Here is a 13,406-nt window from a genome sequence, read left to right as displayed (position 1 = left end):
GAGAGATGGTGAAGTTGTGCCCCCGCAGCAGAATAGCCAGGCCCGAGGAGCGACAGTCGTTACCCCCCGACCAGATCGAAGACCCACAGGTCCAGGCGCCGGACCATTTCCCGTACCTGCCGAGGTGCGGTATCCCGCACTCCTGCAGAAACAGGAGGTCCGCCTTGATGGTGGTCAGGTAGGCCAACGTGGACACACATCTCGCGGTTGACTTGACGCTGCGCACATTAATGCTCGCAACTCGTACCCCCATTGTGGGCAGTGACCGCAGTACCCTCCCCAAGTCCAAGGTCCAGCCCCTCCATCTGTCCCTTCATGCCCATTGCCCGGGCTAACTGCTGGACGCTCTCTGGGCTCAGGAAACCGTCTGTGCTGCCTTCCGGGTGGCATCCCCCCACCAGGGGTGCGGAGGCAGGAGGGTCCGGCTCCGGATCAGGCTGGGGACGTGCTGTTTCCTCCTTCCCGCCTGGAAGTTCCGGGGGGCCCTCCAGTGCTCCAGCGGCACTTGACTGGGTGTTGGAGTGAGCCTCAGGACGCCTCCCGTCACCTGGAAGCGGGGTGCTGCTTTCCTTCCCCCTCGAGACCTTTAACTTCTGCTTCGGGTGGGCCCTCTCTGAATCCTCCTCGTCAGAGGAGCTCTTATAGCCCCCCTGTAGCTGCCTCTTCCCTCCTGATTGTTGCGGTTCCTGGGCCCGTCGACGCACCTTCCTCCTCGCTTTCCGGACTGTAGTCCACTCCCCTGGGTTGCCTGTCGCCGCCTCCATTGGCTCCGGGTTGTCGGGGGGGATCGGAGCCTGCAGGGGTGCTTTGCTGGCCTCGGGCCCATCCTGCAGGGCTGGGCCCTCCTGCACGGCCTGGCCCTCCTGCACATTAGTGGGGTCCTTGCTGGGCCCTGGTGCCTTCCTCTCCTCCGGGGGGGCCGGCCCCACGTCTCCCCTGCCGGCGACCTGGGCGTAGGTGGTACCCCGCCGCGGGCATGCCCTATAGAAGTGGCCCGCTTCCCCGCAAAGGTTGCAGCTTCTCTCTCGTGGGCAATCCTTTGCAAGGTGTCCCTCCTCCCTGCAGTTCCTGCAGATGGTGGCTTTGCAGTCGGCCACCATGTGACCTGACCTACCACAGGCATGGCAGACTTTAGGTTGCCCTGCATAGGTCAGGTAGCCCCTGCTCCCGCCGATCGCGAAGCTGGACGGTGGGTGTGCGACAGTCCCGTCTGCGCCCATCCTCAGCGTCACCTTGACCTGCCTCTTACTCGTCCAGATGCCAAAGGGGTCCACGATGTCAGTTAGGTCCCCTTCCACCTTCACATACCTTCCAAGGAAGGTCAGGACATCAACTGCTGGCACATGCGGGTTGTACATGTGTACAGTCACCATACGGCTCCTCTGTGCTGGCATCACAAACAGTGGGACAGCGGTCAATACAGAGAGGGGGCCCTCACCTCCTTTCTCCTTGAAAACCTCCAGGAAGCGCTCGCAAAGCTTGGCACTCCTAAAGGTCACGTCGTAAAAACCTCCTCCGGGGAAATCCTGCAGGCAGTAAATGTCCGCAGCAGCGAACCCACAACAGTCCAACAGGACCCTCTTCACGAAGAAGGTGCGGTCCACAGGTGCACCTTCATCCACCTTCTTTACAGAAACACGGATGGTGTTCCGGACCCCCTGACCTGGGGCACGAGCACTTGCCGCAGCCATCGTTGCAGGTTGGCTGCTCCCCTGAACCAGCGTTAGGCCGAAGCCAGCATTAAGATCCACTGGTCGCAAGGGCGCACAGCCAACCCGACATCCTCCTTTCACCTCCAAGACAGCACTCTCGTCCTCTCAGTCCACAAGAGAGTGGGTCTTTATTGTGTTCAAGATGTAAGCTGGTTCACTGAGCTGTAAGGTTTGTCCCCAGATGTTTCGTCACTATTCTAGGTAACATCAACAGTGAGCCTCCGACAAAGCGCTGGTGTTATGTCCCGCTTTCTATTTATCTATTTAGGTTTCCTTCGGTTAGTGATGTCATTTCCTGCATTGGTGATGTCATTTCCTGTTCTTTTTCTCAGAGGATGGTAGATTGGCTCCAAATCAATGTGTTTGTTAATGGAGTTCCGGTTGGAATGCCATGCTTCTAGGAATTCTCGTGTGTGTCTCTGTTTGGCTTGTTCTGGGAAGGATGTGTTGTCCCAATCAAAGTGGTGTCCTTCCTCATCTGTATGTAAGGATACGAGTGATAGTGGGTCATGTCGTTTTGTGGCTAGTTGATGTTCATGTATCCTGGTGGCTAGCTTTCTGCCTGTTTGTCCAAAGTAGTGTTTGTCACAGTTCTTGCAAGGTATTTTGTAGATGACGTTTGTTTTGTTTGTTGTCTGTATAGGGTCTTTTAAGTTCATTAGCTGCTGTTTTAGTGTGTTGGTGGGTTTGTGGGCTACCCTGATGTCAAGGGGTCCGAGTAGTCTGGCAGTCATTTCGGAAATGTCTTTGATGTAGGGGAGAGTGGTTATGGTTTCTGGGCCCGTTTTGTCTGTTTGTTTGGGTTTGTTGCTGAGGAATCGGCGGACTGTGTTCATAGGGCAGCCATTCCTTTTGAATATGCTGTAGAGGTGATTTTTCTTCTGCTGTGCGTAGTTCCTCTGTGCTGCAGTGTGTGGTGGCTCGTTGGAATAATGTTCTAATGCAGCTTCGTTTGTGGGTGTTGGGATGGTTGCTCCTGTAGTTCAGTATTTGGTCCGTATGTGTTGTTTTCCTGTAGACGCTGGTTTGAAGTTCCCCATTGACTGTTCGCTCTACTGTGACATCTAGGAATGGCAGTTTGCTGTTGTTTTCCTCCTCTTTTGTGAATGTTATGCCAGTAAAGGGTATTATTGATGGTCTTGAAGGTTTCCTCTAATTTATTTTGTTTAGTGATGACAAAGGTGTCATCCACATAGCGGACCCAAAGTTTGGGTTGGATGATTGGCAGAGCTGTTTGTTCGAGTCTCTGCATTACTGCCTCTGGTAAGAACCCTGATATCGGAGATCCCATGGGTGTACCGTTGGTTTGTCTGTAGGTTTTGTTATTGAAAGTGAAGTGGGTGGTGAGGCATAGGTCCACTAGCTTGATGATGTTGTCCTTGCTGATGAGGTTGGTGGTGTCTGGTGCATGTGTCTTTGGTTCTTCTAATAGTGTAGTCAGTGTTTCTTTGGCCAGGTTGATGTTGATGGAGGTGAACAGGGCTGTGACGTCAAAGGAGACCATTATTTCATCCTCTTCTATCTTGGTGTCTTTGATGGTGTTCAGGAATTCTTGGGTGGAGCGAATGGAGTGGTGGGAGTCTTCTACTAGGTGTTTTAGTCTTTGGGGTAGTTCCTTGGCTTCCACCCCTGCTGGCTACGTCCAGGCCGGTCATCCTAGGCGGAAACTTCAACTGCATCATCGATGCAGATGGAAGATCCGGCGTGGGGACAGTGGGTGGGGGGAGTCAACTGGACGTCACGTCCAGATTGCTGATGGGCACAGTGAAGGACGCCAAGCTGCTCGACGTCTTCAGCACCCCTGCAGACGGAGCGCAGCGGAGGTACACCTGGTCACGGCCAGACGGGCCTATTCACTCAAGGATAGACTTCCTGTTTGTGTCATGGGCGTTCTCGGTCAGGTCCACCGGCGTCGAGCCGGTGTTCTTCTCTGACCACTGCCTCCTGCTGGCCGACTGTCACTTACAGGACGACCAGCCAGCGGCAAGGGGATGTGGAAGCTCAACACAACTCTGTTGACCCCAGGGAACCTCGAGAGGCTTAAGAGAGAGTACGTCGGTTGGAGAACCGTGAAACCCTTCTTTGAGTCTCTGGGCGACTGGTGGGAGACGGTGAAGGAGAACATCAAGAGGTTCTTTGTCCTCAAGGGTGTTCGGAAGGTGAGAGAGAGGCGGGGAAAGCTGTTGCGACTCCAGAAAGGGGTGCAGAACCTGCTCCTTCTGCACTTCCAGTCCAGGGTCCACTCCATGGAGCAGGACGAGACGTGCTCACGTTTCTTCTTTCAGAAGGTGCACAAAGAGAGCTCTGTGCTTAGACGGCTGAAGGAGGATGACAGCTCGGTGACTTCGTCTCGGCCCGACATATTGAGGATCAGCAGATCCTTCTATGCCGGACTGTATGACACGAAGTCCACGGGCAGCATGGCCTCCGAGTCGTTCCTGTCGTCTATCATGGAGGTCTTAGACGATGGCAAGAGGGAGTGACTGGACCGGCCGATATCGCTGGACGAGCTGACAAGAGCCCTCAAGTCCTTGAAGAGAAATAAGACTCCCGGGAGCAACAGCTTACCAGTCGAGCTGTTTTCCACTCTGTGGGACCTGGTCAGCCAGGACCTGCTGGAGGTGTACGATAGTGCGCTTCGGGCAGGGGAAATGTGCAAGTCCATGAGGAAGGGCATCATCACCCTCATTTACAAGAGGAAGGGGGAGAGGGAAGAAATTAAGAATTGGCGTCCCATTTCACTATTGAACGTGGACTACAAAATCCTGGCCAAGGTCATTGCCAACCGGGTCAGGTCTGTCCTGGAGTCGGTGATTCACCCTGACCAAACCTGTGCTGTGCCGGGCAGGAAGATCACTGAGAGCCTCGCGCTCATCAGGGATACGATCGCCTACGTACAGGACAGGCGGATGGATACCTGCCTCGTCAGCCTGGACCAGGAGAAGGCCTTCGACAGGGTCTCTCATGCTTACATGAGGGACGTCCTCTCCAAATTGGGGTTCGGGGAGGGCATCCGCAATTGGATCCGGCGGCTCTATGCCAACATCGTTAGCGCAGTCTCGATCAACGGGTGGGAATCAGGCAGTTTTCCTGTCAGATCTGGAGTCAGGCAACGTTGCCTGCTCTCTCCTGCCTTGTTCGTGTGCTGTGTGGAGACCTTCACCACATCCATCGGGAAGGACGTGAGCTTGAAGGGCGTGACTATCCCAAGCAGTGGAGGCCTTCAGATCAAGACCTCCCTGTACATGGCCAATGTCGCCGTCTTCTGCACCGATCGTCGGTCGGTGAGTAGGCTGTTGGACGTCTGCGGCCAGTTTGAACTGGCCTCGGGTACCAAAGTCAATAGGGGTAAGAGCGAGGTCATGTTCTTCGGGAACTGGGACAACTGCTCCTTCATCCCCTTCACCGTCAGGACAGACTACCTGAAGGTGCTGGGTGTTTGGTTTGGTGGAGCTGGGGCATGCACTAAGACTTGGGAGGAGCGTATCACCAAATTTAAGCAGAAGCTGGGCAGGTGGATGCTCCGGTCCCTCTCCATCGCGGGTAAGAACCTGGTTGTCAGGTGCGAGGGGCTTTCGGTACCGTCGTATGTGGCGCAGGCCTGGCCTATTCCCTGGACCTGCGCCGCTGCGGTCATCCGGGCCATCTTCCACTTCATTTGGGGGTCGAGGATGGACCGGGTTCGCAGGGACACCATGTACAAAGACCTGGGAAATGGGGGAAAGGGCGTACCGAACGCCACCCTCGCCCTGACGGCTACCTTTGTGTGTGGCTGCATCAAGCTGTGTGTAGATCCTCAGTATGCAAACACCAAGTGTCACCACTTACTGAGGTTCTACCTGTCCCCGGTGTTGCGAAGGATGGGCCTGGCCTCGTTGCTGCAGAACGCTCCGAGTAGTTGGACCGTCCCGTACCACCTGTCCTTCGTGGAGAAATTTTTGAAGGGAAACACCTTTGACCACAAGGCCGTCAGGCAGTGGTCAGCACGTAGTATCCTCGGGACCCTTTGGGAAAAGGAGAGGGTGGATCCCGTTGTGTGGTTCCCCACGCAGACTGCCAAAGTCGTTTGGCAGAATGCCTCATCGCCAGAACTTTCAAACAAGCACAAGGACATTGCTTGGCTGGCGGTGAGAGGGGCTCTGCCAGTGAGATCCTTTATGCATGCCCGGAATCTCTGCGCCACCGCATGCTGCCCTCGAGGCGGCTGTGGGGGGGACGAGACTGTCGATCACCTCCTTCTGGAGTGTGCCTATGTGCAGGAGGTCTGGAGGGGGATGCAGTGGTATTTGTCGAGGTTCGTCCCAAGCAGCTCCGTGACGCGGGACTCCGTGCTGTACGGGCTCCTTCCCGGGACGCACACCGAGACCAACATCAACTGCGCCTGGAGGACCATCAACGCGGCGAAAGACACTCTTTGGTCTGCCCGCAACTTGCTGGTCTGCCAGCTGAAAGAACTGCCCCCGACCGAGTGTTGCAGACTGGCGCACTCCAAGGTCCAGGACTACGTGCTGAGGGACGCGCTAAAGCTTGGGGCAGCCTCTGCCAAGGCGCCGTGGGGAAAGACCACGGTATGAAACTCCTAGTCCAGAATAGAAAAAAGGGCCTTATCTAGTAACTGGGCCCAGCTGGCGCCTTCCCCAACTGGTCAGGGGGCCAAAGGGGACTGTGCAGGGTGACGACTGCCCGGGTATTTTCTTTGCTTTGTTTTTTTTTCTCTTCCTTGTGTTATTTTTTCCTTTAGTTGGTGTACGTACCCCCTGGTAACCCGGAGCAGCTTGTATGACTGGGTAGATGTATAAATGTTTTAGTTATTGTACAGTCTATGAATGAAGTATATTTTTTCAAATTATTAAAAAGGTGACGAAATGCCTGAAAAGTAACCTTCCAGCTCAGCGAGCAAACTCACATCCAGTTTGGCCTGTGTTGAGGGCCTATCACTCCAAAAGCACTTGAATAATCCAGACTAATTTCCCAAACCTTTCTGTATTCCAATTCTCTGACTGGCTCGGGATCTCAGCCCTCTCCCCATAACATCCCCTCCTTTTTCATTGGTGCCTGGATTGATGGGATATTCCTGATTGGATGTTAGCAATTGTCAGTGATCACCAGCAATGTCATTGCCTGGTTGAGTGCAGGATGTCCCAGGACTATAAATAGAAGAGCTTGTGAGTGAAAGGCTCAGTTCTAGAGCTGTCTAAGTGATAGTGAGCAGGAATAGTGAGGATGGCCTCCCAGGTGTGTCAGAACTACCATAAGGACTGTGAGGATGCTGTTAACAAGCAGATCAACCTGGAGCTCTATTCCTCCTATGTTTACCTCTCCATGGTGAGTGTTGTATCCCTGTGATTTAAATCTGAAAAGTTAGATTATTTTGCTTGCCAATGAAGTGGTCTGTAACCAGATATTTCCCTGAGGCAAAGCAACATTCCTGTGGAGGGTTTGTCACTTCCTGTGTTGATTCTAGTGCTGAGTGATTGGAATATGTTACCTCAGCTGACTTTTGACACTTAAAACATTTTAAGTGTTTGTAGATCTTGTAATATAGTTTGAGCCTCCTGGGAAGGAGGCCTTGTTAATGTAGTTCCCTCAGGAACAGAGGGCCTAGGTTGAGTGACCAATTGCATGGGTTACAACATGGACCTGGGACAGGTGGCTGCCTAAAATAAGTGTTAAGGTGTGCTGGTGTCCTTTATTGCCTGAACCAGCAGGCTTTTGTGCAAAGATTATCTGCTCCTGAGATGTGATAACAATGTTTCTGAACAGGCCAATATAAGTATCAGTGAACTGAGATCCATCTTTAACTGAAGCCAAGCCTGGTTATAACTGATCTTTGTTCCAGTGAGTGTAGTTTTTATAGTGTTGTGACCTGGACACTGATGGCAAATAGAGCCAGAAAGGCTGATGTGGTGCAATGCAGCAAGATCTTCAGTTGATACCAATATTTCTTAACCTGACTTTTTGAGTCACAGTTCTAGATCTTCTCTTCAAAATTTAGTAATATATTAACTGTTATAGCTTTAGCAGAATAAAATTTAATGTAATTGAATTCTTTATGAATCTAAAACCCTTTGAGTCAGATCTTTAAGACAAATGGTAAAGGATAAGCAATCAAACTATTTGTGTTGTGTCCCATAGGCATAATGTTACTGGTGGTTCTAAGACTTTCCACTCAAGCAGCAATTTGTCTCTGAGCTGAGCATCTGAGAGCTGCTTGTGGAAGATTTTTGACAGGGAGCCTTCAAATCTCCCTTTTTTCCCCAAAAACCACTCTACTCAGCCCAGTTCAGACTGTCTCCTCTTTTGAGGTTCTAGTTGCTCTGCTTAAGCATGAGGTCTCCAAGACTTACTGGAACCAATTTCCAGGTATAAATGTCAACAGTTGTCAAGTTTCGATACTTATTTTAAACACACTTTCTTAGTGATCACGTGTCTTAAGAACCAACCTGGCCTTCTGAATAGGCAAACTTGTTTGGTTTCGTTACTCTAATACAAACTAATACCCACAGTCCAAAAACAATCTTTAGTTCACCACTCCAGTTTAAAATTCGAGAGAATGACAAGTAAGGTTTCTAACAATATTCAAATTTACCCTCACTGTAGATGGAGGATTGTTTGTTTTGAACATTGCAATGAACATTCTCAATGGTGGGCTGGTCGTTAGTGAATCTGGAACTGGGATCACTCTGTGGTCTTGCCTGAAGGATAGATCTTCTACCAGATGTTGGGAGCCTGCCTTCTCCTGGAACTGGGACTGAAACATTCTATCCCAACTGGACAGATGCATGTAGTTTAACACGGAGGATGTACTCTGAACCCAACCTGTGCATGTCATTTGTGACATGAAATACTGAAATAGTAATAGAACTTACTGGCTGATCACAAATGATGCTTTTCTAAGTCATGACCAAAATGAACTACATGGGGGCCTTGACAAATAACCACTGCTACTTAAGTCCCTTCAGGGAGGGATCTTCAACTGTGCCATTTGAAGTGAGAATCCTGTTTTGCCCCACTTCTCTCCCCACAGGTCTTACTTTGACCGGGATGATGTTGCCCTGCATCACTTTGCTGATTTCTTCAAGGAGCAGTCCCATGAGGAACAGGAACACGCTGAGAAACTGATGGCATTCCAGAATAAACGTGGAGGCAGTGTCCTCCTGCAGGACACCAAGGTTGGGGCTTAATCAGCAACTCTATCCAGCTTCTCTCATTTGTAGCTCAATGTTTGAAACAATAGATTCCGTTTGACCATTGGATCATTGCATCCCACTTTCTCTTATACTTTGGGGGTGGCGGGAAGGGGTTGGAGAAACTGTTCAATCTAATCAAACATCTACCTGCTTCCCTCCCTCCAGAAGCCAGAGCAGGATGAGTGGGGCAATGGTCTGGAGGCAATGCAGAGAGCTCTGCAGATGGAGAAGGATGTGAACCAGAGTCTGCTGGATCTGCACAAACTCGCCTCTGGCCACACGGACCCTCATGTGAGTATTTCATGTCTTAATGGGTGTAGAGGGAAGGGTGGCTCCTTGAGCCTATTTACTAGACTACCATTTTCAGTAATAGAACATTATAATGCTGTATAGGCCCTTCAGCCCACAATGTGGCTTCACAGGTTGGCACAAATCTGAATCCCATCTACCTACACCATTCCATTATCAATGCTTATCTATTGACCATTTAAATGCCCTTAAAGTTGGCGAGACTACTGCTGATGCTTACAATTTATTGTACAACAATCTGCACACCCTTGATACTGAGTAAAAGAACCTGCATCTGACATCTGTCCTATATCTATCGCCCTCATTTTAAAGATACTCCCCTCATGCTAGCCATCCACATCAGTGGAAAAGGCTTCACTGTCCACCGTATCTGATCCTCTGATCATCTTGTATGTCTAAGTTGCCTCTTAACTTTCTCGCTAACTAAAACAGCCTCAAGTCCCTCAGCCTTTCCTTAGAAGGCCTTCCCTCTCTATACCAGGTGACATCCTGGTAAATCTCCTCTGCACCCTTTCCAATGTTTCCACATCCTTCCTGTAATGCAGTGAACAGAACTGTACACAATACTCCAAGTGCAGCTGCAACATGACCTCATGGCTCTGAAACTCAACCTGTCTACCAAAAAACCTAGCACACGATATGCCTTAACAAATCTATCAATATGGATGGCAACTTGGAGATTTGCTCTTAACTTTCCCACCAACTGGGCAGTGTTGCTTTATTGGGAATGTTGAGGAATAGTGTGGCAGAGATGCTTTGTGCTTACAATTTATTGTACAACAATCTGTATGCATCACATCAATCCTTTATTGCCCTTTCCCAGAAGGGGGAAATGTCTCCTAAGTATATCTTAAATTCACTTGCCCTCTTCCAGCTGTGTGACTTCCTGGAGAGGCACTACTTGGATGAGCAAGTGAAGATGGTCAAGAAGCTAGGAGATCACATCACCAACCTGAAGAGACTGGGAGCCCCTGACAATGGCATGGAAGAGTACCTGTTTGACAGGCTCACTCTAGGGGGAGAGTGCCTGAACTGACTACAGGGATCAACCTGCTCTACAAATGAGATGTTCTTCTGCAAACTTTGTCTTGGGCTTGATTATGGAATGTACGAACAGCAATAAATACTATGGATTTGAATTAACACTTAACTCTTGATCTAGATGACTCAAATCTCTACTCCCTATTTTCCCTGGTAGAAAATAATCTCAAGTGATTAATTCAGGTAAGCATCCCTTGTCTCAATGAAATAACCTTTTTCTTCCCAGTGTGATGGAAGACTAGCAAGAATCTGCCTGTCTCAATGCCAACCAGGAGCTTGACCTTCCAGGGGAAAGTCACAAACCTTCTCAGGTAGAAGGAACAATGCCACTGGTAATAGCATTCCCTCCTAACCTTCTGCCCAGTGGGCGCCACCACCCACCTTACACCCCCTGCCCAGCCCAACCAAAGAACTTCAGCTGTTTCTAAACTCAACTAGTCACATTAGTAACATGTAATTGTAGCTCACCTCTGCTCTGAAATGACAACTGTGGTCAACTTTCATGCAAAGCTTGACACTTGACTACATACCCCACTCACCTATGTCAGAAATGTTAAAGATAATGACTAGGTATGGATCCAACTTAAAACATTGGCTTTTTCTTCACGTGCCCATTGGAACCATTAAGTTAACCTAATAATGACAAAACCTGTCCATGTGATATTGAAGTATCCAAATGTGGAGAAGTCCTAACTGCCAACTGTCCAAATCAGACTCATGGCCAGGCCTAACCCTCTCTCTGAAAGTGAGGACCTGCATCCAAAAGTAACACCCTTGGGTAAAGCTGAACTCAGCTGCAATGTTCCCTGGTTGAAACAAGTCAACACTTAGTTGAAACCTCAACGTGTGTCCTCCTCCAGAATCTTCAGGTAGTGGCAGGATCGAGGTCTGTGGGGCATTTGAAATCCACTGATCCCTTTCTGTATTCTGAGTGAGTGAATACAACATACAAAACAAAATATTTCACCTGAGCTAACAAGGTGGAGAGCTGGATGAACACAGCAGGCCAAGCAGCACCAGAGGAACAGGAAGGCTGATGTTTCTGCCCTAGACCCTTCTGCAGGAAGGTGGGGGGTGGGGGGAAAGGGTCATTTCAGAGCAGAAGTGAGCTGAGAAGTGCATCTTACTAATGTGACTAGCATCTGCAGTTCCTACAATCTCTGAAATATTTTACCCCCTCCTGCCCCAAATATTTTTCTTGCCCATCTGTTTAACAAGTCAGTGGGGAAGGCTGTCTATTGTGTTAACCTGGCATTTAGGTGCTTTGTGCAGCTCTTTCAACCAGACATGTCCTCTCCCTGTGCTTATCTCCACCAGACGTGCCCGCTCCCTGTGCTTATCTCCACCAGATGTGCCCATGCAAATGTCGATGGCAATTAGCCTGCATGGAAGGTGATGACCTTCTGATATTAGCACTGATTCAGCCAAGTGAAGAGTATTCCATCGCACTCCTGAATGGTCTCACAGATGGGAAACAGGCTTTTGAGATGCAGGAGTTGGGTTACTCGCTGTCAGATTCCTTGACCATAACCTGCTCTTGGAGTCTCTGAATTGATATGACTACTCCAGTTTAGTTTCTGGTTAGTGGTAATCCCAGGATGTTGATAGACACCACCTGCCAATCACACAGCTGATGCCATATGTAAGGACGAGGAAACACCACCACCCGTGAGTTCCGTCCAATCCCATGCACCATCACTGGATCATAATCCTGGAACACCTTCCCGGAAGGCACTGTGGGTGTGGCTAAATCAATTGACTGTATCAGTTCAAGGAGGCAGCTCACCACCACCTTCTGAAGGGCACCTAGGGATGGGCAATGAATGCTGGACGAGCCAGCACTGCCCATGCCTCATGAATAAATGAAAAAATTTTCTCAAAGACACTTCATCAAAAATAAAATTTAGCATTTAATGTCAAGGGTAAAATATTGGGACACATGCAGAAACCCAAGAAATGTTTGGGGTGGTGAGCCGAGTGTACATCCTGGAATTGCTGCTGCTGCTGGAATTTCAAGTCAAAAACCTAGATTAGAATCTAATGATGACGGTGAAGCTGTTGACAGCTGATTTAGACAAGCCCCATTTGGTTCACATATGCTCTCTAGGGAAGAAAATGTGCTGTCCTTACCTGACCTGGCCTACGTAATTCTATTTCACAGTAATGTGGTTGACTGCAGGGATCAGTAATCAATGCTGGCCTCGCCAGCAAACACACACATCACCTGAAATAGAATTTTAAGAATCGGATAAGATTGTAATGAGATGTTAATATCCCTTGCAAGTCAGACAGTGACAGACTTATTTCCTTATTTTATCTGCCATTTTGAAGAAAATCTATACAAGTTACTTCTTGCCACCTTTATTTTTATGTAATCCATCCCTATCCCTGGTCTCTGCAGGCAGATGCTAAAGTCGAAGTAATCTTGGGTAAAGGATCAATCAGTAGTTGCCAACAGAGGCCCTCATCAAAGGCTCTGGCGTTCATTAAGTGACCATGTGATGTTCGGCAGTTTGGATCAAATCTTTTTGTGACCATTGGATGTTGCTGCATGTCAGATCCATTTTTGACCAGAACAAGTGTAAATAAATGGATACAGTCTCTGGTCAAGTGAGCAACCAGTGACCATTGGTGATATTTTTCCCATGAGGCTTGCCAGTGTTGTGTGATTGATAGTTCTGGATGTGAATCAAAGCCACTCTGTAAAGCCCATCTCAACCCAGACCGTAATTGAAGGGAACACATGCTCCAGCTAATCCAGGATTGAACCACTTCTATATTTAATAAAAACCTGTAAAAGAATGGAAATCTGAAATCAAAGCAGAAATTGCTGGAGAATCTCAGTACGTCTGTGGAGAGAGAAACAGAGTTAATGTTTTGAATTCCATTTTGACACAAGAATCTGTGGATGCAACATTAACTCTATTTATTTCCACAGATGCTGCCAGGCCTCTTTAAATTCTCCAATATTTTCTGTTTTTATCTCTGAATCATGTTCACATAGTAGCTTACAATTTCTTAAATATAGAATCAGTCCATGTCCAAATATAACAGGGGTTGGACAATATCCAGTATTGGGCTGACAACTGGCAATGTACACTTGTGCCATACAAGAACCAGGCAATGACCACCTCCAGCAAGACAGAATCTAACC

At 49.1% G+C, this 13,406-nt stretch overlaps 1 protein-coding gene across 1 annotated transcript; it reads left to right on the top strand.

The window, feature by feature from the left end:
• The first annotated feature begins 6,935 nt into the window (after positions 1-6,935).
• Positions 6,936-10,247, top strand: LOC125447278 (ferritin, heavy subunit-like). Its single transcript, XM_048521579.2, has 4 exons — positions 6,936-7,054; positions 8,740-8,884; positions 9,068-9,193; positions 10,086-10,247. The coding sequence occupies exons 1-4, from the start codon at positions 6,936-6,938 to the stop codon at positions 10,245-10,247; spliced, it is 552 nt and encodes a 183-aa protein (XP_048377536.2).
• The last annotated feature ends 3,159 nt before the right edge of the window (positions 10,248-13,406 follow it).

Source organism: Stegostoma tigrinum, chromosome 38 (genome assembly GCF_030684315.1).
Source record: "Stegostoma tigrinum isolate sSteTig4 chromosome 38, sSteTig4.hap1, whole genome shotgun sequence".
Classification (NCBI taxonomy): domain Eukaryota; kingdom Metazoa; phylum Chordata; class Chondrichthyes; order Orectolobiformes; family Stegostomatidae; genus Stegostoma; species Stegostoma tigrinum.
This window is presented reverse-complemented; position numbering and strand designations above follow the sequence as displayed.

Bases quoted from the DNA above. Each gene is read 5' to 3' on its own strand.
- LOC125447278 (XM_048521579.2), top strand. From the start codon at position 6,936: ATGGCCTCCCAGGTGTGTCAGAACTACCATAAGGACTGTGAGGATGCT. The intron at 7,055-8,739 runs GTGATTTAAATC...CTCTCCCCACAG, and splicing joins ATGGTGAGTGTTGTATCCCT to GTCTTACTTTGACCGGGATG. The intron at 9,194-10,085 runs GTGAGTATTTCA...GCCCTCTTCCAG, and splicing joins CTGGCCACACGGACCCTCAT to CTGTGTGACTTCCTGGAGAG.